Raw genomic sequence first — 24724 nt, forward strand, 5'->3', positions numbered from 1 at the left:
TTTACAAAACAGGAAACTGCCAAGAAGAGAAAAAAAATGTTTTCCTGTCAAACCCGCCTGTTACTCAAGACCCCAAGTAAAAAGAGAAGAAAGATTGCTGATAAGCTGTCAAAGCCATCTTTAGAAAACAATTCTTCCAAATTAGCTTTGTATCAAATCCCATAGAGTTCTCCTTCAATACATAATCCTTTGTTTTGAGTTATAGGCCTTATATGCACAATAATACAATATATTATAATATAATACCATACAGTGCACTGTGTTAAGCCCCATTATCTTCAACCATACTGTAAATGTACGTGCCTAAAGTATATGAATTAACTATAAGTCATTAACATATTATGACCGGTGTTGAGAGCGTCACACGTACACTGAGTGAAAACATATATTTCATTATTGACTGTGCGCTAGAGCAAGGGGTTAAGGCATGTTGGCTCTCAATGAATCAATAGGTAAACAATGCTTGATGGTCGTACAATGTAACAGCACAACAACAGTGTGTTCAGCTGGGTGTTTTCACAGCTGAGCGAGGAGGAAGCTCTCTCTTGGGGAGGAGGCAGTGTAGTGCTGTTGCAGACCGCGATGTGGCAAACTCATGATGATCTTCGTGCAGCGTCCTCTTCCATCCCGCTGGCTGTTTTCGATGCGTGACAGCGTCACACAACCAAAGGATACATCGGGCATAACGGACATAAATTTGCCTTTTGTAAGTTGGCTTTATGTTGGCCAATTAATTACGCTAACAGCGTCCTCGTCACTGTTCCAGCCGCCTTGGATCGCTGCACTTAAAATGTTGCTGTGTCAGAGTGTCATTTCAGTCCTTTTAGTTTAAATACTGGTCATTCCATGCATCAGCATCAGCGTAATTTGGACAAATGAGTGTCTGGAATGAGGCCCGGTGGCCGACTTGCATTAAGGTCATTAGCCCCAAAGATTCAGGATATGGATGAAGAAGAAAGCATTTCCCTTGTTAATTACATAACGGTAATTTATGGTTTAGCCATTACTTGATTGGTTGCAGGCACCCTCCCATCCACGCACGCTCACACGCACGCATTTACTCTCTATCTCTCTCTCTCTCTCTCTCTCTCTCTCTCTCTCTCTCTCTCTCTCTCTCTCTCTCTCTCTCGCTCCCTCTCTCTCTATCTCTCTCTCTCATTTTATTTTTTCTTCAATTACAGCAGATAATGTATTGAGCATATATCCAAAATGGAAATTCAGGCTGCATGTCAGGCTAAGCTTCTACTAGTTGCACCGTAATTGTATCTGTTATTTTTTTTACTTCTTTTGTTTGTATAATTGTGTTTCCTTTGCTCGATGTTATGTGTAAAGCGCATTGAATTGCCCTGTTGTTGAAATGTGCTGTACAAATAAAACTGCCTTGCCTTGCCTAATCTTTTTTATCAATTCTTCTTGATCACTATTCCTCCTAACCTGACTCCCTTGACAATCATTATTCCTAATACTTTGATGTTTTGCCTTTTATTCGCTTCCTAGAATGTACTAGGAGCTGCATTCTACGCATGAAAGGTTCTACACACGCCAATTACGTGCTGAGCAACTGCTACCCCCTTTTATCTGCTACCCGCTTTATCTGGATTGATGTCTAATGTTTTCTACAGTGTCGTTCTCATGACATGTTATTTTCTCGCTGACACATCTATGTGACGGATCTGTCATCGTGTGTGGATCTGGGATTTGACACCCATTAGGTCCTGCATTTAAATGAGACACAACAACTCCAGCTGTTTATAGAGGGCTTCATTTATTTAAGAAATCAATTCACCGCGGTGACAGCTAGTCTAAACTGGAGTGTGCAAATGTTTTTTTTTTGGTATGCTTGCCAATTGAGCCTGAAGGGACCTCTTTCTGCTTAAATCTGAATATTTTGGATCTGGACACAATTTGTGGCCCCCACTATATATATATATATATATGCAAGAAAAATAAAAACGCACATTCAGACCTTTTATTTTATTCGGTGGTGGAATGTAGGGTTTCGCTGTGTGGCATAATTGGCAGTGTTAAGGAAGCAGCTAAATCATGTCATTCATGCAAGCTCTAATTGTCTTAAATGTACTAATTGAACCTCTTCTCTTTCTTCCACATCTAGTTCCTGTGCTTGAAGAACATCCGGACATTTCTGTCGGCATGCAGTGACATCTTTGGCATGAAGAAGAGTGAACTGTTCGAGGCCTTTGATCTGTTTGACGTCAGGGACTTTGGAAAGGTAAAGGCGCAATCTCTTCATGTACTCCTCTGTCTGCATTTGAGAGTTTATCCAGTAACTGACTGACGCTCTTATTCACTGGTCAATGACGTTTGCCGTCATTGACCACTGTACATCAGTGAGGTATTTGCCAACTGTCCCTAAGATCTTTAGAGAATTTGCTGAGAGGGCAGGCATGTGTTCCCTTAACTTGACTGCTGACTCTCATATTATTTAAAATGGAGAAAGCTGGGATCCCTTAAGAATTTTAAATCATCACACAGTTGAAGTCAAGATATATTATGTCCTGGCCCAGTGGTCTGGATGCTAGAGTTAAGCCTTTTAAGGGCTTGGTGCAGTGAATTTCAACGTGCACTTGCCATTTAACCACATGAACCCTACCGACCCTTATATTGAGGCGAACATTTGGCAAAAATAGCAGATCTACAAGCTCACAACGTGTCACGTTGAGACTAGATCGGCTATTTTCACTACTTTTGTACTGTTAACTACACTCTTGTATGATAAAGTATGGCATTAATAAGGCAACAATTGCCTTGCTGTTTTTTGGGTCAGTCATCTTTTGTAGTGATTTTATGTCATTTGTGAGGAGTTTATGGGACAGTCCATAAAGAAACTGAGGTCAGAGAAGGGGGGAAAGAGATGATGCAACCGGGGGTCTCCAGCTGGAATCAAACCTGGGCTGTTTGTGATTATTTGTTTGAGAGGATCCGACTATTCCAGCATCAACCATCGATGCACCCGTTTGTCTTTTCATCTCACTGAGACAAGCCGTTGAAACAAAACAAAAATCATCGCACAGAAGTGAACAGTGAGATTACACGTTCCCTGCCACACAGTTTTGGAGTCACTGTTGACTGTATTTATAAATCAAAGTAGAAACAAAAACCAGCACACTCAGTCTGCATAATGCACTGTATAAGTCAGTCTGTATAGTGCACACACGGCTCACGAAGACTCACAATAAGAAAATAATAGCCAGCACTCCGAAGTCCTTCTGGTACTTTTAATTCATAGAGGCACAGACAGCATAGATACTCGCGTTTCGGCGTCAAGCCTTCCTCAGCGTGTATCTTACATTTATAAATCATCCGCGACGACTGCTGGCTTTTTTAAACATTGCTAGCAAGTGCCTAATGAGTAGCGTTCCCCGGGCTGTACGGCAGCATGCATTCATACACCGTATATGACCACAGCCGACAGAAGCCTGCAGCTTTAATAGCTTCCTCTCATTAAAGTCCAAAAAACCTTGGATGTTTCATCTTCACCGGGGGTTAACCCATTCAATCCGGGAACACGTCTGTGTCATCTTTTTTAGATTTATTTGGCTATTCAAAAATAGCAGATATACAAGCTCATAGCGCGGCACCGAGTGCCGCCCTATGAGCTTGTAGATCTGCTATTTATTTATTTTTTATAGTGAAAATTTGTGCAAATCTTTGAATATAGGCCTATATGTTTTTTTAAACTCAAATCTTTGCTTCTGGGGATTCTACAAGTGTCTTCTAAATCCTAACATTGAAAAAAAAACATATGTTGCTGTAATATCAGTGGTTCTCAAAGTCTTTTTATGTCAAGGACCCCTATGTCCGCGGACCCCCGCCCATCTAAAAATATTTTGTTCCAGGGGCCCCTAGAAGCAAAGATTTGAGTAAAAAAATGTATATATACTGTATATTCAAAGATTTGCACAAATTTCCAAAAGAATTAGCAGATCTACAAGCTCATAGCATGGCACTCGGTGCCATGCTATAATAGCCCAAAGAAATCTAAAAAATGACACACGGACGCGTTCCCGGTCTTAATGGGTTAACAAACAGTCTTGCCTCCAGGCTCAGTATATTTTGATGGCGCGCTCGTTCTCTCTGCCGCGCTGCTGCTGAGAGAGTGTCTGTGGCTCTTTGACAGCCACGCTGCCACCGTCATGAAGTTGCTGTGAGGTTTAATTAGAAATCCCCGGGCTCCCACAGGGAGGCGGCTGCCTTTGGAACGCAGTGGACCGTGGCTCTCCCACACATAGTGTGGCGTTTCTGGGAGTCTGTAGTAGTAGTAGTAGTAGTACTGCAGGTTTGTGTCCGTATAGAGAGAAAGACAAATTGGCATGTTGAACAGTGTTGCTGCCATGTCTGCTTATTCAAAGCGACTTTGGGCTTGTTTTTCTGTAAAGTTATTATTGGTAGTTGCGGGATGCGGGTTTTTAGGCTTGTTTGTAAAATGTAGTTGCATTTTTGGGCTTGTTTCCTAATGTTGTTTAAACCACGTGGTTCTCAAATATTTTCATGTCAAGTTAATATGTATTTGCCAGGCAGGTACCCCCGTACCAGATTTGTGTTGTATTTTAACAACACAAATTGTTGTCACTCACTGATGTAGAAACATATTCAAAATATACATATTTTTTCAAGATTTGTTTGAAAATAGCAGATCTACAAGCTCACAAAGCGTCGCATCGGAGACGCGTTGTGAGCCTGTAGATCAGCTATTTTCAAATAGCCAATGCATATAGCGTAGGTTTAAAGTGCTCATGTGGCCTATAATAGTCACTTCTTTTGGGCTCGTTTTTCATAGACCTGCTTGCTTATTTCTCTCGCAAAATCTGGCAACGCTGATGTTGAAGATATAGATTGTCGTCATCCTCTTTTTAATGGGCCTTTTTGGACATGCATGTTCTGTCTGGACATCTGTCATCTTTCACTGTAAGGAGTGAAGCAAAAACTCCTGTGCGTCACGTGACATACAGTAGAGTGGTTGAAGTGCCGTATGGAACCGGAAGTCTGATTTGCCAAGAAGTGTGGTCAGCGTCTCTGGTGTGAACGCAACACGTACATTGGCAACAACAGCACTCAGCTGCTGCTAAGGAAATGGGAGTTAGAATGATTTGACACGTTTTTTTTGGCAGTTAAGCTCAAATTAAAGTGATTAATAATTTGCTCATGTACGCTATTCATAGTACTACTGAATGTACTAATTTGCCCCTCGCTGTCGAGCAGAAACCTTGTATCAACACATTTCAACTTTATGTTTTTTTCATAATGTAACACCCTACTTCATCATACAAGAGTGACAAGCTGTAGTGAAACAAATAACTGATCTACAAGCTCACAATAGGTCGCATTGCGATGCATTGTGAGCTTGTAGATCGGCTTTTTTCACTATTTCTGAAAAATGCCCTTTTTTCCTTGGAATTAACAATTTTGGACATACAATGTTTCCACCCGACAGCAACGCTATTTTGGTTGCCCCATTAATTTACTGTAACTGTTACGACCCTCCTTGTCTAGGGCAAGGATCGCAACACGATTGAAGGAGACAGCTTTTGCACAAATAAAGTGAATTTATTAACAAAAGAAGGAATGATGTTTACAGAAAATGAATTAAATGGAATGTAACCAACTTAAACCAGGCTAACGTCAACATGAACAATACTAGCTAAACAAAGGAGTTCTTCCCCGAAGGGATCTTCATCAACGCATCAGATCATAATAGGGATTAGGATTGTTTTTGGGGAAAACAAATGTTTGCTGTCAATGTGTTAGTATGGCAGCCATGGCTATTGTGAGAGAACTTAATCAAAGCACCACTTTCTGGTTCTTATCGTCTCTGTCGGGTGGAAGCCTCATATGTCCAAAACTGTAACATTTCAGGATTCAAATAAATAAAACAGTAAAAAGTATCAGATCTACAAGCTCAAAACTGCCACTTTTTATGCTTTTGTGTGACGCTGTAGTATGATCAAGTATAGGGCGTTAATTTACGAAAAAATATGGAGATAAGAGGTTTCTGCCCGACAGCAAAGTTCTGATACTTAAGTGGCAAAACTGGTAGATGGATGAAGAGAACTGGTATCCAAGGATACAAACACCTTTCAGCTTCCTTTTGCCACGGCAACCACACATGATGGAAGTAACAATCAAGCTCTCTCTCCCCAGAGAAAACCGTTAAGAAAACTGTGAAATACTGTCATAATAATCTTCCCTTTGATGAATACCCTGCATTATATAGTATTGTAGAGAGAGAGAGAGAGAGAGAGAGAGAGAGAGAGAGAGAGAGAGAGAGAGAGAGAGAGAGAGAGAGAGAGAGAGAGAGAGAGAGAGAGAGAGAGAGAGAGAGAGAGAGAGAGAGAGAGAGAGAGGAGAGAGAGAATTTGTTGTAATTTGTATAAAAATGTATCCCAAGCTAACCTTTCCTATGTGGATGCTCTATTTCTGACCGAAAAATGCACAATTCTTAAGATAGTTTACAATGTAGAGCTGCTCTGTTTACCTGTATCTTTAGTCTGTCTGTCTGTCTGTCTGTCTGTCTGTCTGTCTGTCTGTCTGTCTGTCTGTCTGTCTGTCTGTCTGTCTGTCTGTCTGTCTGTCTGTCTGTCTGTCTGTCTGTCTGTCTGTCTGTCTGTCTGTCTGTCTGTCTGTCTGTCTGTCTGTCTGTCTGTCTGTCTGTCTGTCTGTCTGTCTGTGAAGAAAATAGCCTAACCCAAGAACAGATGTTCTCAGAGTTTCATCAAACTTGGTGGGAATGAGCCAGTTAGCTTTTGGGTCAAAAAGGTCAAGGTCAAAATTGTCATGGCTGACACATCTCAGTAACCAAGACCAAGTGGAAGGATGTTGTTTGATTTGTTGCGAATAAAACAATCAAGCAATGGCCGTGGGCAGGGTTTGCATCCTCAGCCGCACTACGTTCCCAGTGTTGCTATAGTGCTGGCGTGTAAAAAGTGTTCAATAGTGGTATCTGACTTCCTTCTTTTTTCAAAAGTACAACTCCTCACAAGGCATAACCACCGAATTGGATGGTAGTTGCAGGGTCCACCAGTATTGAATACTGTAGATTAAGTGGTTCTCAAAGGGTGGTCCGGGGACCCCCAGGGGTCCGTGGGGGTGTTCCAGGGTGTCCCCAGCAAAAGTAGTTAATATAGCCTCACAATCATTTTAACCACTTTATCCATTTATGTTGGAAATTCAAAAATTGCAGATCTACAAGCTCACAGCGTGTCACTTCGTGCCGCGCTTTAAGCTTGTATATCTGCTATTTTAGATTTTTTTTTAAAGATATCGAAAATGTTTGGAAGATTTTGAATAATGTAATAATTGTTTTTTAACATATAGCTTCTCTTCTGGGATCCCCGTCACAAACTCTTTTCAGATGGGGGTCCGCAGCCAAACACATATCAATTTGGGGGTCCTTGACGTGATTTTTTAAGAATAAATCTTCCGATCATCCTATGTTTAGAACGTCATAATAGCCCAGTGAAAAGTTTGCATGGCTTTAACTATTTTTAAACTATTTTTTTGTTTTGTTGCAATGCTTGTTTAACTGGTTAAATGATTCCCTCTGCTTATGTACTCAGTTGAATTAAGTCATTTATAATTAAACATTTGGCCTGCTGGCAAGTTTCATGATTCACTTTCTTGTTGAATAGGGATATGCAAATACAATGCTTAATCCGTGCCCAGAAAAAAATAAATACAATATATATAGGCCTATTACTGGAACGGGGGAATTGCTCCTGTAGACTTTCTCATTAGATGCTGCATTGCTATGCACAATACAATATTAATGTCTGAAAACCCACTGCGAGTGGTGCTTTAAAGGTCAAATCTCAACCCACCAATACATGTTTGAAAAATTAACACATTATAAAGTGAACGAATTCTCCCCCCGGACACGAGCAGTCCCACTTCTTAAATATTTTTTTTTTTCACATCTTACTGCCATAGATGTGATGCTCCAGTTGTTATAAGCATAAACATGTCTCTTTTAGTGTTTGTGAAAGAAAAGACTTACTGCAACATTGTTCAGGCCAAGGTCATATTCAGTTCAGGCCAAGGTCATATTCAGTTCAGGCCAGTAACAGAACAGAACAGTTCAGTTCAGTTCAGTTCAGTTCAGTTCAATTCAATTCAATTCAATTCAATTCAATTCAGTTCAGTTCAGTTCAGTTCAGTTCAGTTCAGTTCAGTTCAGTTCAATTCAATTCAATTCAATTCAATTCAATTCAATTCAATTCAATTCAATTCAATTCAATTCAATTCAATTCAATTCAATTCAATTCAATTCAATTCAATTCAATTCAATTCAATTCAATTCAATTCAATTCAATTCAATTCAATTCCATTTACTTCAATACAATTCAAACTTTAATACAGACTTACAGTATGTTCCAGATAAGAAAACACATAAGAAAGCTTGGAAGGTATTGACACATGCAGCCACCAGCAGTGGAAGAAGTACTCAGATTATTTACTTAAAGGGGAAATCCACCCATTTTCAATATTTAACTATGTCATTAATATAGCATAAAGGAGTTGTGTGGAAATAAGAAAAAAATTAAAAAAAAATTAACATTGCAAAAAAATTTAACATTGCAAAAAAATTAACATTGCAAATTACACCATGATGAGTCATCACAGTGTAATTTGCAATGTTAATTTTTTTGCAATGTTAAATTTTTTTGCAATGTTATTTTTTTTTTTAATTTTTTCTTATTTCCACACAACTCCTGTATGCTATATTAATGACATAGTTAAATATTGAAAATGGGTGGATTTCCCCTTTAAGTACAATTAGGAAAAAAACATAATTATAAAATAAGTAAAAGGCCTGTATTTAAATTGAACTTGAGGTGATTTTTTGAGGTGTTATCATTGAGGTGTTCATGTTATCATTGAGGTGTTATCATTGAGGTGTTCATGATATCATTGAGGTGTTATCATTGAGGTTTTCATGCAATCTTTGAGGTGTAAATATTGAGTAAAACATATGTGTACATTTTCCACCACTGCATTCATGCACCCAGTCTCACAGGCCCTCAGTTGCTCAGACAGAACTTTGGCATATAAATTAAGAAGAACTGGGGACAAAATTCTCCCTAATCTGACCCCATTGCTAACTGCAAATGGGGCTGCGACATTATTGCCCCATTTTCCATGCTTAGTCTGGTGGGCATACCAGTAAGCCAGAATTCTCAGAATGTGTCTGGGCAGCCCTCATTGACTCAATTGCACAAGAAACTTCCTGTGGTTAACATGATCAACGGCTTCAGAAGCATCAATCATTCAATTAAGGCATACAGTATATACAAGAGTGCCGGGCTTAACTTTAAAAGCAAACTGATTATCTGTAGAGTTTATATACTAGCTCAGTCGGTATAGAGCACTCGCCTTTGGACCCTGGGCACTTGCAACTCATGGAACTGATGGTAGGTATTGTGTTCTATCTAGCAGGCGTCTAGCACATTAGAAAGGGCATAGACACCCTTGTTTTCGACCAATACCGACAACAAGCCACTAAGATTTACTTACAACAAGAACGTACAGGCATTTCCATCAAACATGGAGAGAGTGATCAGTAGGCTGCCCCAAAGAGAATGATGGTTACATTCTTTGTCCAAAAGGTCAATATTACTGGTGTTTGCACTCCCAGGTGTTTAATTTCACATAGTGCTTTTGATACAGGTTGTTTTAATCAAAGTACAAACAGTAAATGGCTAGCCATTTATCCCTTAGTCTGTAGTCTGTAGCCTACTTGCCATTCAGTTGCTGGCTACACATTGACACAAAATCACTAGGCAATTAATTATTCTGTCCACATGGACAGAGCATGGGTTCAACTCTCAAATCAACCATTGTTCACAGATTTATTTACCAGGCTGCTATAGTGTTTCACCTATAGCTACTACCTTTTCCTCCCATTGATCTGGGACCGGGGCCCTGGATGGATGTTTTTTATGTCTCACTTGATTGATTCCCGCTTTAGAGGCCAAGGAATTGGTGTTGGCTAGCTCTTTAAGCTAATGGAGCCTCCCGTGGTGGGAATGAAAGAATCTGCCACTCACCTGGAAGCTAAGCTCACAGATCTTTGTGCTTTTCCTTCACATGTTTTATATAAATAGACGGCAGGGGTCCAGCTTTTATATTACATCAACCCCCGCCTGTTTATTTTATCGGGTTTGCGTGGCAGCCTCGATACAGCTTCCATGAGGGAACACGTGCTCTTTATCTCTCTGGCTTACGTTTTTTTCCCCTACCTGTCAGTGTAGGCTATAGCGGAAATGTTTTTTGAGTGTGCTCTCACAAGACGTGGGCCATTACCAGTGTGGCCAGATTTTGCGAGAGAAATAAGGTCTATGAAAACAAGTCCAAAAGAAGCTACTAGGCTATGGCTATTTGAAAATAGCCAATCTACCAGTTCACAACGCATCGCAATGCGACGCACTGTGAACTTCTATTTAGATCTGCTACTTATTTTTTTAAGATCTTGGAATACTTTTAAAACATTTTTAACAACGCACAACTTATGGGGGGTCCCTGGCACAAAATATGTTCAGATGGGGGGCCCATGGATAAATACATACCGGGCGGTAGACCTATTAATCTGGGGGTCCTTGCCATGAAAATGTTCCAAGCAACTAGAAGAACAAGCCAAAGTCGCTGATAATAAGCGGACATGGCAACAACACTGACCATTCCCTGGGGGTTGAAATGTGCTTCTCGACTCTTCTTCAGAGCCCTGAAACCTGGCCATGTAACTTGCGGATAGATTAGTGAATGTAAAGGGAGACTTCCTGATGAGACTGGGGTCTGCAGAAACACGCCTCGGCGTCCTCGGAGCAGCAGGGAACCGCGTGGCCGCTGGGAGGGAGAGTCAGAGGTTGATGATAACAATGTTATGTTTGACAAACAGCCTGTGAGATGTTGTTATGTTCATAACGTAACTAGACCTCTGTTCACAGCTGTGCCTCGTGTACTCCCATATGCCTGGCGTTGGAATTGCACTTTGGTCTCGCACCGCGACAAAAAAAAACACACACATAATGCATGCGTGAGCAAACAGACACACGCGCGCACACACACACGCACGCACGCGCGCACACACACACACACACACACACACACACACACACACACACACACACACACACACACACACACACACACACACACACACACACACACACTCTGAGGCCTTCTGTGGCCCTTTCACTTCAGCAGGAAAAAAAAACTCCAAAAAACATCTGGTTTGCACATCTGTCTCGTAGACACATTGAGGAGGAACTCTGTGGGGAGGAGAGAGTCTTGGCTACAAGCGTGAACATCACTCACACACACACACACACACACACACACACACACACACACACACACACACACACACACACACACACACACACACACACACACACACACACACACACACACACACACACACACACAGAGAGAGAGGAAGGGGAGAGCGGAGAGAGAAACAGTGCAGGAATGCTCACTGTTTAAAGCATTCAGTGACAGTGCAAGCTACTGAAAAATCCTCTTGTGGTTTTAAGTCCGATCGTATTTGTGCATGAAGGTTGCTCAAGGACTTGTTTGTTTTTTTCTGAGAGGATGCTACAGTATGCCTACACAGACCACACAGGCAGGAGCGTTTAGCAGCTGCTCGAATCCCTACATAATGGTTGTTACTTTTCAGGAAATCGAGAAAAATAACCTCTGTTCCCAATGGATCCAATGTAGTTATTATTGAGTCACACAAGCTATTAACAAGCTGTTAATAATTTGAATTGGTGAAATACCTTGAAAATGAAAATACCTGATCTATAAGCTCACAACGTTTCACATCGTTATGCGTTGTGATCTTGTAGATGGGGTAATTTCATAACTTTTTCTAATCTTCCTATTTTATTAATTACTTACATTTATCAATCAAAAAAGTAGAAAGATGAATTATGGAGGTACACGATTTCTGCCTGGCAACGATGATATACAGTACACAGTGTAGTATGACGAGTATTGTCATTACCTACTACTGTATATCTGTAGTTGTCTATAAACCCTCATGTAGCTGTGGCTCTCGTTGATGGAAATAGATTGTGACATCAGCAGTCTTTTCTCACGAACAGTGAATGACTAATTGTCTCACTTCTATGTTATTGCTATTTCCAACTATCTTATATCAGCTCTTTTCAAAATAGAATCAACGCGCTGACAGGCAGTTTCTGTACTCTTATAATATGACCAAGAGTTGCTCAACACTTGGGAACAATTAGTGCCATGGACCAGTGAAACCCTAGCTGTGTTGTGTAATCTGATCATTGGGACTCTTGAAGCATTAACAGCACTTAAGTGTCTTTGCTGCTTTGCCCTCAAACTTGACATAATTGCCTGCTGAGTGTAATTCCCATCGGCCCCAATGTGTTTCAAATGTTTTTCTTTTTGGGGGTGTATCTAGATTCAGAATTTTAAATTGTCATTTCTTAAATCCAAAGCTCTGTTACTCAACATGATGAGAAAACAACATTGTATGCTGCTGAGGTTTTCAATTTGGACGTTTTCACTCCCAAGTCCCAACTCGCAATAGGGTGGCGTAGCAGTAAAAACATTTAAAACAAGGGCAGGAACGCTGTCAGAAGCGGACTTGAGCCCCGCCCAAGCGAGGCGTGCTAGCCGATGTTGCTGATTTTGAGTTGCATACTGATGGACTTGGAATCGTAAATCATGTCGTCTCTGTCGGGTGAAAACCTCATTATGTCCAAAACTGTTACTTTTCAGGATTCAAATTCAAAAAATAGGAAAAGAAGCAGATCTACAAGTTTGCGGAAGTGCTACTTTTGATGCTTTTGTGTGACGCTGTAGTATGATCAAGTAAGGTCTTTCTGCCCGACAGCAACGATATCATCAGGAAAGCCTGCCCCACCAAACGTCTACTTGTTCAGTACGACCTGGTCAGACATAAGAGTTATCCTACTAAAATGTAATAGCAACAATTCTACATGTCTTTGATAGATTCATGCCATCTTCTGTAGCCATACCCGTAAGGAGGATGGGTTTGCATCTCCTCTGTCCTCTAGTCCAGTGGTTCTCAACCTTTTCAGGCCGCGACCCCCCAAAATTATTATATTTGAACTGGGGACCCCCCAACCTGACAAGCACTTGAAATGTAGGAGTTAAGGCATTCAATTTAGTTTGACTTGGTTCCACAGATAAACAGATAAATATTGTGAAAAAAGCAGATCTACAAGCTCACAACTCCTCGCAACGCAAGCTTGAGCTTGTAGATCTGATTTAAATTGTGCCTCTTATAATATTTGACAACCAATGTTTGACCAGCTTTTATAGTATAGTTTGTTGATTACTTTTGATGCAGTAATGGTCTTTTTCTTTTCTTTCTTAAAAAAAAAAAAGATATTGAAAGGTCTTAAAAGTCCTTAAATTGTCATCTGGGGACCCCCCCAAAATCACTGTGGGGACCCACAGGTTGAGAACCACTGACTGCTCTAGTCTAGTGTTTTGATGAGTCGGGGAGGAGGGCTGACCACGGCCATGTTACCGGGGGAGGTCCTTGAAACAGCTTTACAAAGCCCACCCACCCACCCCTCCTCACATATTTTGAAGTAGGTTAAAGTGGTACTGAGTGCACGAAAGACAACGTTGACTCAACCCCGTTGGGATCTAGCACTGGTTGATAGAACATAGTGGGGAAGTGTAGTGTCTTTGGGGGAATGGTGTATTTAGCCCTCGTGTCCCTATTGTGGGCAAATACATAATTGTCGTGATTTCGGTTGAACAACCATGGGAGAGTCTCCCTCTAACGAAGGGTGGTGAGTGATGTTTCAGTTGAGTTGCGTGCGCACAGAACAAGATGACACCAGGCAGTGTCACACGACAAGTTCTGAAGTTTAATACACACATAGAGAATACAGCATTGGACACATTACGTGACCAGAAGATCTGAGACAAGGACAAGAACAGAATGGATAGGAATAGCACATGGATCTCGTATCATTGTGCACAGACGTCAGCCTCTGATAAAGTAGCTGATGGTCATCGTATCACGGGTATCAATTTTGCTTACGTAGATGAGTGATTCACCACATGTGCGTACTGGGTCAAGCAGATAAAGGTCATAAATTCATCACAATCATTATATGCAAAAACGTTAAAAAAAGTTTCCTACATTTTTGAAATGTTCAAAAATAGTGAAAACCTACAAGCTCACATGCTTTGCGATGCCACGTATTGTGAGCTTGTAGATCAGCTGTTTCCACCGTCCGGCGCACGACGAAGGGGCTTAAGTGGATAAGTGTTGATGAGTGTGTATGTCTGCGGTTGTGGGTGAGTGGGTGAACGGAAGGCGTGACAAATAGATGAAAGGGCGGGGGGGGGTGGAGAGAAAGAGAGATGAGATGAGCAGGTATTGATTATTGTCTAACTCTTCACTGACTGTGATAAATTTAACTGGAAACAAAGCCAGATGGAGCTCCCCACCCCCACCCCTTCTCTCTGGATGTCTGTTTCTGTGGCTCACCCTCTCTCTCTCTCTCTCTCTCTCTCTCTCTCTCTCTCTCTCTCTCTCTCTCTCTCTCTCTCTCTCTCTCTCTCTCTCTCTCTCTCTCTCTCTCACCTCTCTCTCTCTCTCTCTCTCTCTCTCTCTCTCTCTCTCTCTCTCTCTCTCTCTCTCTCTGTGTCTTTTAGTTCCCCTTCACCTTCTCCCATCTGTCTTGGTTCAGTGTCCTTCTGTGTCTAGCAGATGTGTGTGGTCAGATATCAGATGACAGCTAAAGGCCCTAATGCCTTAGCCGATCTACAAGCCCCACAACGCGCCGCGTCGTCGCATGACGAAGTACAAATCGGGCTTTAATGCAATGATTGTTGTAAAGTGCCCACGAAATGGCATTCAGGGCCATTTTGTTTTCCATGGATTGGTGTGTACAGTACAGTATTGTCTGCATGCATGAAACAGGATATCGAGGCAGGGCTTAATGGCAAAAGGGATCTGATCTGATTTGATTGATATACAACACAGAATGACAGATTTATGATACATGCAAGACAATAAAACATAGATGTTTCCATAAAATAATGTTTCTTACGAGGGTCCATCAAGGACAGAAAGGGCACATATTGCATACTGTTTAGTTGGAAAAGCAATCAACCGAAAATGTTTTTGGAAGGGGACATAGCGTTTTTTTGCGGACTGACAACTGACAATGTACCGCCAACTCAAACTGTGAAATCGATTACATTTTATTGGCTGGATTTTTATTTTACAGTACAGGATTAGCCATTAATATTTATTTTCCATTTCCCAGGAAAATTCTGTCATCCTGTTAGAGATACTGGGGTATAGGAGCGCATTTAACCCAATACACGTAACAGTAAAAGCTCTGCAATGTCTATTTTGATTTGATGTGGACTTTAACCATATTAACCGTGGCATTCCTATTTTGGGCATGTATATAGTTATAGCCACAAATTCTCAAAAATAGCTTGTGCAGTGAAAATAGTCTATCTGCAAGCTCACTACGTATTGTATTGCAATGCAATGTGAGCTTTAGATGGGCTATTAAAATAACACTTAAGTCAAATTCCTTGATATAAATCTTTTAAATATATATATATAAAAAAAACGTGCTTCTCTATTATTCATTTAATTGAAGAAGTGATCGATTCAAGCCCCTAGTCTCCTTGATGGTGGGCAAAGAAAACAACTCTATCCGAGCCATTTTGTGTCATTTAATATTCCCCCAGTGTCTTAACAGTTCACTGAGCCACTGTTTCAGATAAACCTGTGTTCCTGCTAGTGATAAAATAGCCAAGCTTACAGTAAATACATGACAATGCATGGCATCCACATACCGACATATATGTTTTTTCTGTAAATATACTTTTACTGCTCCTATATTGATGAGTCTCTTGTATAGTATTGTATGTCTTTAAATGTCTTGAGGTATTGAATACACAGGACCACAATGGAAACAATCCCTCAGGGCTTTTTGTGTTATCTTTTTAGCATGATTGTATAACTGTACCTCTGTACCTTTTACAAACTGTTGTTGAGTTTGAGTTGCATACTGACAGGCTTGGAATCATAAATCACATCGTCTCTGTCGGGTGGAAACCTCATTATGTGCTACTGCTACTGCTAACTGCTACTTTTCATTATTCAAATAAAAAAATAGCAAAAGTAGCAGATCTACAAGCTGACAACATAAAAGGTAATCAATCAATCAATCAATCAATCAATCAATCAATCAATCAATCAATCAATCAAACCCTACCTATTCTGGGCATGTCATAATTCGCAAAATCTCGGCAAAACAGGCAAACATTTGTCAGAAAAAGGAGAAAAAAGCGAACATTTGGTCAAAATAGCTCGCGACACGTTGTGAGCTTGCAGATCGGCTATTTTCGCTATTTGACGTACAGCACAACAATGTATATACTTTTGCTTAACCCATTTAGACCTGAGGCCGATTCTAAAAACGCCTTCTAAATCCTGACCTGAAGTTTTCTGAAAAACTTCAGATGTATATTCAAATTAAATTTTTTTTAAATGATGTTGCTACAGTATATACTGTACATAGCAACAACAACCCCAAAAGGGGTTCCTGGCTTGAAAGGTATAGTTACGTAATGGGGTTCCAGGGTCTAAATGGTTAATGTGATTAAATGTAACAAGCTCAAATACATAAATGACATGTTTCAGTGGCACAGTTCACTGCACAGTGAACCTGGCATTAGTCACAGGTCAATTGTTGCAGAGATAAACGAGAGGTGCGGATGTGACTGTGTTGTTGTTGTTGTTGTCAGAGGTGTGTGTGTGGAACTGGTGTGTGCAGAGGCAAGCTGCTGCACTCACAGGATAATTGGTTGACACACGGTGACTGTGTGGATGACATCTGTTCTGAGACACGTCATCCCGCACATCAGTTATCAGCTGGCTTTATTCTAGCATGAACGCACACACACACACACACACACACACACACACACACACACACACACACACACACACACACACACACACACACACACACACACACACACACACACACACACACACACACACACACACACACACACACACACACACACACATACACACACACACACACACACACACACACACACACACACACACACACACACACACACACACACATACACACACACACACACACACACACACACACACACACACACGCACACGCACACGCACACGCACACACACATGCGTGCGCACACAGAGCGATCACTGAAGCCAAAGTTATCACAGTTGAATGTGCGCTCTCGCTTTCTCTCTCTCTCTCAATTACAATTAAATGAAAATAAACATATGTGTAATAGAGCTGTGTTACATTGCAACTTATCTTACAAAGCCATAAGAATTGTGCATTTTGCTGTCAGAAATCGAACGTGTACACATGTAAAAGGTTAGCTTGGGATACATTTTTATACACATTACAGCAAATTACTCTCTCTCTCTCTCAATCCCCCCCCCCTCTCTCACTCTCTCTCTCTCTCTCCCAGTCTCTCCATCCTCTCTCTAAAACGTTTCGAGTCGACGGGGTGAAACTCTCGGTTCTGCTTGAGATCTCTGTGTGGGAGACGTGTTTGACGTTCCGTGCTGCGGTCTTCTCAGCATCCATCTCCCGGCGTTCAGACATGCTTCTAGGGCTATTATTTGAGGAAGCTGCATGCCCCCCCCTCCCCCCCCCCCACACCACCAGATCAAGCAGAGGGGAGCGTTCCCGTCAGGGGCCTGCTTACTAGGCCTGTAAATCGTAGTTATGTTGCCGCGGTCACAAAGCTGTTTTAAAGCCGAGAACACGACTGTTTATCCCTCTATTTTTATCTTGACACATTCTGTACATGTGTATACTGTATATTGGTATATGGTTGTGTGGTGGTAGTGTGTGTTTCGGTTGGGGGGTATATTGTCTGGTCTGTCTGTGTGACACCCCCCCCCCCCCCACCCCCCCCAAAGGACTGACTCATCTCTTGTCACAGCTGGTGGCAGGAAACAGGAAGAGGAAGTGGTCACCGCAGGTCGCACTGTTGAGTCACAAGAAGAATTCGATTGGCCCGCTCTCTCTCTCTCTCTCTCTCTCTCTCTCTCTCTCTCTCTCTCTCTCTCTCCTCTCTCTCTCACTTACATTTCTCTCTTACTGTGTGTGTCTTTACGCACACACACACACCTCATACTTTTTTGTGTGGCAATCGTATCTTTGAGAGGACACATTTAAGTATTTCATTAAAATATGCAACAGATTGTCCATGTGCATATGTGTTGGATGGATGGAGGTGTGGTGCGCTTCCTTGTGCTGTCAGAAAGACAAATGTCTTCTCTCTGGTGGGGTTTGTTGTTCCAACACTATGGCCTCATGGGAACAGCAAACCTCTCAGGACCCTTTCTAGGTCCATTTTGTGTGTGTGTGTGTGTGTGTGTGTGTGTTTGTTTGTGTGTATGTGTGTGTGTACGTGCGTGCATGCGTCCGGTTCTGTGTGTGTGTGTGTGTGTGTGTGTGTATGAGAGAGAAAGAGCCCTACAGTGTACTGTAAGGTGTACACAGTGAGGAGAAACAGTTGTACTTCCTCCCCGGTTTCCAGCGTCGGTCTCCTGGTACGTGTCGGGCCCTATCAAGGCCTCACTCTTTCCTGTGACTAACTTCCAGCCCCTGGGGACTGGAAACGTCTACAGAGAGAGAGAGAGAGAGAGAGAGAGAGAGAGAGAGAGAGAGAGAGGGGAATATGTGTGTGCAAGAGAGATAAACATGGAGTACGTACATGTAATACAGGCAAAAGAAAGAGAGAGTACTGAGTACTGCTGAGTATGTGTGCTGGAGATAGCAGAGCATGAGAAATCCTGTTCTTCATTTAACTCCAAGAGTAATTAACACAACGATTTTACTGAATGCAGTGACAAAGAGAAAGACATGGGGTGGGATGGGATAGATAATTGTTTCTAATTATTGCGCGCATGTGTGTGTGCATGTGTGCGTGTGAGTCTGCGTGGTTACGCGCGCGCGTGTGTGTCTCGGGGTACATGTTTATGAGCTTTCCCCTGCCTCATGCCAGTTCAAAGAGAGCCTCCCGTTGAGCACTTTCTCGTAATGCCTAATTCACAGGTGTCGCGCACCCAAAATAGCAGATCTACAAACTCACAATGTGTCTCACACGTGACGCATTGTGAACATAATCTATATTATAGATCTCCTATTTTGGGCCTGCGATACAGTCGTATAGCAAAGTATAAATCAGGCTTAAAGCTGCAGCTACTGTAGCTGTCCTACAAACCCCACCATGTGGAACTATTAGCACTGGGAACATTTTACAGTACATGCTAGAGACACTTATGATAATCTGTAAGACAATCTCTCTAATAATATTAGTAATAGAAATTGTAGTAGCAGACGCTGTAGTAGTAGTAGTAGTAATAGCAGAAGCACTACATCCTGGGGGCTTACTATTTTGAGTTAGATGAATACCGGGTTCATGCAGAAGTTCATGTTTTCCATGCTACTACTCTGGCCCAGATCTTCTAATGCCGCCTTTTGTAATGCCCAGAAAGTTAATTAATGCCGCTAATGGTTCCAATCGGAGAGCTTCTGAGACTAAATGTAATGATTCATAATGCATACTGAGTGTCATTAGTCACTCATTATCGTTAGCCAGTGTCATCTGGTGTGAAATTCTTTCTTTCTTTCTTTCTTTCTTTCTTTCTTTCTTTCTTTCTTTCTGTTTCTTTCTTCCGAACAAAGTCCATTGCCCCAACCCCCAGCTCCATTTTTCAAGAGAAATATTTGTTAAAGCCCCCATTTTTTGGGTGTTTATTTTTATTTTTTAAGTTGACACTTTTTGTGTCACATACTGGTGTGGTGACTGGTGAGAACCTAAACGCAGGACAGCCAGGCAGGTAGTGTTCAGGGTGTTCTAATGCAGGTGAACTTAAACTGACATGATGTGACACAAAACAATGTCCGATTCTCAATTCGAAGAACGCAAGAACGGCCTTTCTTGCGTCCTTGTGAAAAACGTACTCGTCAAGTTAACTTGGGTAGAACAACAAGTACAGACAAGGACACATTGAGAAAGGGCCAATGACCCGGCAAGGGACTGACTGGGGAACAAATATACACGAGGGGTGATTACAAATGAGATACAGCTGGGGAAGACATGAATAACATAGAACTATGAAAACTAGAACATCTCACATAGCTTCTACATTAGTGCTTACTAATACTGCTAATGCAGGCTCCACAGGTTAGATGTGTGCCAACCAGGACAGAGCCTCAAAATGTCACAGTCACTGTACTGTGCCTGTCATGTCTAGGTCTTGTATTGATACAAGACCTAGACATGACAGGCAAAGTGGCTGTGACATTTTGAGACCCAAAAAGATCAGAAACTAAAAACTAAGCTAACAAAAAACATTCAAATTAAAAGGCAAAGAGGGGGATTAGAATTAGGTGGGGAAAGCGAGTCCGAAGAGGTGGGTAACAGTAGCATAGCAGTACAACTACTGTAGTTTGGGGAAAGCTGTCAAGACGAGTGTGATTGTGCCTTCAGTGTGAGAGCCTGTGAGGTGTCTGGTTCTTGGTAATGAGGTTACCTGACTGGGGTACACATGCATGGCTTTTTTTAGACCACCGCCGCGTAGCTCCAGAGCATGTGAAGCTAAGCCGCTGTGGTCAGGATGAAACGCTTCACCCAGATCACAGACAGTACAGGTCTATAATACACCTCACTACACCCCCCCCCCCCCCCCCCCCCCTCGCTGTCCTACTTTAAGAGATGTTTTCTTTTTTTTGCAGCTCAGAGCCAGTTTGATATCTTGAAACTGCGGGTGGGGAGGCCAAACTCTGTGTCGCTTGATATGATGTAAAACGTACATAGTTATACCGTATGTGTATGTGCTAATTTCGTCACGTCAAGTCCAACTTTATTCTTGTGTTACAAACTGATCGGTGTGCAGAAATAAATATGCGCAGAAAATACGATGAACGAAATAATGCAAAACGCGGTAATCATTTCACAAGCTGTGTACTGTGGGTGGATGGGGGAGGGGTTGACTTTGGATTAGTTGTAAGGACATGGCTTAAAGTTCTCAGTCGCCTCAGTCATTTGGATTCCAGCGTGTCTTCTATGGAAGCATGTTGTGCTGCGGAAATAGCCGATCTACAAGCTCTCAATGCGTCTTTTCGGTTGTTATTTTAAGATTAGAGCATTTGAAGTGGTCAAACTAGCTATGTATTCAGAAGCATCTTCCATAAAATCCTAATAGTCTCGGATATTTCATATAAAAGCAAAGGTTAAGCCTCAATCCTTAACTGGTGGGCAGTATGTAGAACAGCAGGAACAATTGTTACTAAAACATCATGAATGTGAAATGAAAGGCATAGATACGTACAGTTTGGTGTAACCCTGGCAGTATACCGTACAAACCTCTGTTAGCTACAGGTAGGTCAGCCGTTCCAGAACGTTGAGCTGCTGAAGCACAGCGGTGTGCCATGAGACAAGTCCAGGTGTGTTTTGGGATTTTGTGACAATCACCACACATTATCATTTCAATATACCGTACTGTACAGTATATAAAAAACTATACAAAACATTATGAATCATTTACTATATATCAATAATTTATGTGCACTCATTTCCCAATATAGAGGCACATTCTATACCCTATATTTCTTTCAACCTAGCATCCCTAATTTATACCTTTTCTAAAATAGTGAAAATAGTACAACGGTGAGCTTGTAGATCTGCTATATTCACTATTATACAGTACAGGTGTGCCTTGAGATTTTGAGTCATTGAGTTGGGTGATGTAATATTTAATAATTGTAGGTAGAAAGTAAAAAGTTCATCCTACTTGATGCAGACGGTTCAAGGTGCTTTTAACTTGGGAACATGACTTGCCTGCGGTCAGTGTTCCCTTCCAGATGGGCGGCCATGTGTTGCGATGTGCTGTTATGTAGCATGTTTATTTTCCCCTCTTCAAGTCCACTATCTTGCTACCGCTGAGCCACTTTCTGCCCTCCCAGGGGCTCCCCTCCCACCTCCCCCTTCCGCCTTTAGCTAAAAGCCAGGCAAAATGTGAGGATTCTTCATTTTCAACAAGTGCTTCTGAAATATCTATAAAACTTTGCCGTAAATCTTTGATGGTACCCCGGAGGTACTTTCTTCAGTCTTTTCAATGCATCCGAGCTGACAGAAAATATAAAGATGATCTCACTGGGGCTGTTTGTCTTTCGAGTATCTGTACGGGAGCTGTTTCTTCATCCCTGTGATGTAAAGATTGTACAGAGGCCTGTCCTCTCTGCTATACTGTGCTATAACGCATCGGTGAAGCATTTTTCCAGATGTACGAGGCTTTACATGGGGCTCTCCAAGGCGGAGGTGGAGTGGGAGGATGCGCCGTCAGTCACAGTGGAGGCAAACGTTTAAAGCTAATCTCCTGCTACAGACTCTGGTATAGCCCTTACAATGCAGCTATATAACGTCACAGGCTGACAGCATTTTCTGGAAATTGATGTTTTAGCTGAAATTACGTGGGCTGGTTGGAAAAAAACCAGTTTGAATGTGTCATGGTGTGAAGAAAATAATGAACGGTGTCGTAACAGTATCAGTACTGATTTGGCTCAGATGGAAAATGCAGTTTTGTGGCTGAAAATAGGTCCTATAGTCAAAGAAATATTGATGCGGATCTAGACCTGAGGTAGATTTTATAAACGCCTTCTAAATCCGTTTTCTGATAAACTGAAATGACACAGATGCCGTCCCGGATTGAAAGGTAACAACGGGTTCAACAGGTCTAAATGGGTTAAAGCAGATTTATACTTGTGCTGTTGTCAATTCACTTTCCATATTAAAATGATTTGTTCTCATCCTTAGTCTATAGGTCAGATCAAAAAGGGAAAGCTTTTTCCTTTAACTATGTGGTATCTGAAACCACAGACAGACTTCACTATATTTGGTAAAGGTTCTACTGCACTTTTAGTTGCCAACAACGCCATATTGTAGTTAGTTTGATGTTCCAGAGGTGTGTATGAATGGTTGAAGAATGGATTGAGGCATCACTCCAGTCAGTGAGGTTACTTGCTTCCGATTTATTTCAAAGTACAAACATAGTTCTTTGGACCCCAAGGTCCCTCAGCCAGCTCCACAGCCTCACGGCTTGGAGTAGCACACACAGTTAGTTACATTTCATTCCATCTTTATAGCAGTGGTCACATTTAGAATAAGTGGGTGGGGGTCAGCCTTGAAAGGTGAGACCCCACCTAGCCAAACAATAGATCACACTTTGAGTCCCTGATTCGATTTGCAACTGTATGAGCCAGGAAAGGGGGATGGAGACACAGGCCTAAACCTTCTGTCTCCCAGGTAAAACAAAGAGAATATTAATTGTACCCCCCACCCAAGTCAGGGCCAACAGTCACCTCTCTGTCTGAATCAACTCTCCTGTCTGTACTTGTGTAGTGAACATATGACTTTAGATTTGTATGTTATGTTATGAAATATACAACAACTACTTGTAGGAACTGGGAAGAGTTTTTGTCACATTTATAAATGGGTGAACACAATATGAGCTTCTGCATAATGCTGACCTTCTTTTTAAAACAACATGCAATCATATTGTATTCTGCAACAATAAATTATTTAAGCAGCAGTAACTTAGAAAAGCAGAGCATCAAGAGAGCACACACTCGTGCATGTCTGTGTACACACTAAGTTTAGAACGTTGTATGTCTCTGTAATGTGCTTGACTTTAATGGGAGCTTCAAACGGTGCGCTGCATTCAGTGATGCTAACCCATTTATGCCATGTACGTGTGACATCAAGGCTATTTGTAGCTAGCGCTTTTGCAGTCCGTACATGTATTGTATGGGGAATTCAATACAGGTACTGCATTACAAATCAAACAGAAGCCACCATGACCTTGTGATAGTAAATAATGAATGTTTAACCTGGCATAGCTATTCTAGGTACTGCTGTACCTATGTTTCAAAGTTCAGACACCAGCACCAGCAAGTACCAGCACTCTGCTTTCTCTACCAGGCTGCACCCCACGACTGACACAGCCCTGGGTAGGCAACAAGGCCTGGCGGAGATCTGCGCTCAGAGGAGCGCACTTTTCTAGTTGTTTCTCTTATTTTAGTGAGTAAACATTATTTGCCAAAAATAGTCAAATTGAGTTGTGAATTTGTAAATATCCAAATATCCAGAATAGGGATGTTAGGGTTCAATGGTTAAAAGACATGTAATATCCATGATGAAGTGCTATCAGCCGAACGCCCCTACCCTGGCCTTTGTTAACTACAGTCTACACAGTATCCAGACAGTTGTAGATCAGCAAGAGTGACAGGCAGCCTCGATCACCTGTGATAAACAGGTCAAAGGTCTTCTTCTGGTGAACCAGCTTCTCAGATAAGTAGCCTTGGGAACCGGCGGTTCCGGAGCCATGTGGCCCCTAGGTCAGGAGCCTATCTCCTGTTTCCTTCCTAGCGTGAGGCGGCTTGATGTACACTGACAGGTCCAGTCCAGGGGGTTTGCTCCGGACAAACACACACACACACTTTTGCAAACCAGTTTGAAAGTGGTTAAAGTGGCTACTTGCCTGTAGCTGTCCCATTCTAACATACATAAAGGACTATTGAACGTTCTTGGTTTATGCATGGTTAAAAACTGCAGCATCGTGGATCAAAGGCACGGGAAGGAATGAAAT

The 24724-nt window shown here is 41.8% G+C and overlaps 1 protein-coding gene across 5 annotated transcripts in view; it reads left to right on the forward strand.

Annotated features, from left to right (window-relative positions):
* Positions 1–24724, forward strand: part of vav3 (vav guanine nucleotide exchange factor 3) — a 109828-nt gene that overhangs the window by 12475 nt on the left and 72629 nt on the right. For all 5 annotated transcript variants that reach the window (XR_013932413.1, XM_080418258.1, XM_080418260.1 and 2 more), the window contains exon 2: positions 2114–2230. Coding sequence is in view for 4 of the 5 variants with exons in the window: in XM_080418258.1 (XP_080274384.1) it covers positions 2114–2230 (117 nt within the window). In the remaining variant the exon portion in view is untranslated. The remainder of the gene's footprint in view (positions 1–2113; positions 2231–24724) is intronic.

This window comes from Gymnoscopelus braueri, assembly GCF_963280865.1.
Source record: "Gymnoscopelus braueri genome assembly, chromosome: 21".
In the NCBI taxonomy this organism is placed as follows: Eukaryota; Metazoa; Chordata; class Actinopteri; order Myctophiformes; family Myctophidae; genus Gymnoscopelus; species Gymnoscopelus braueri.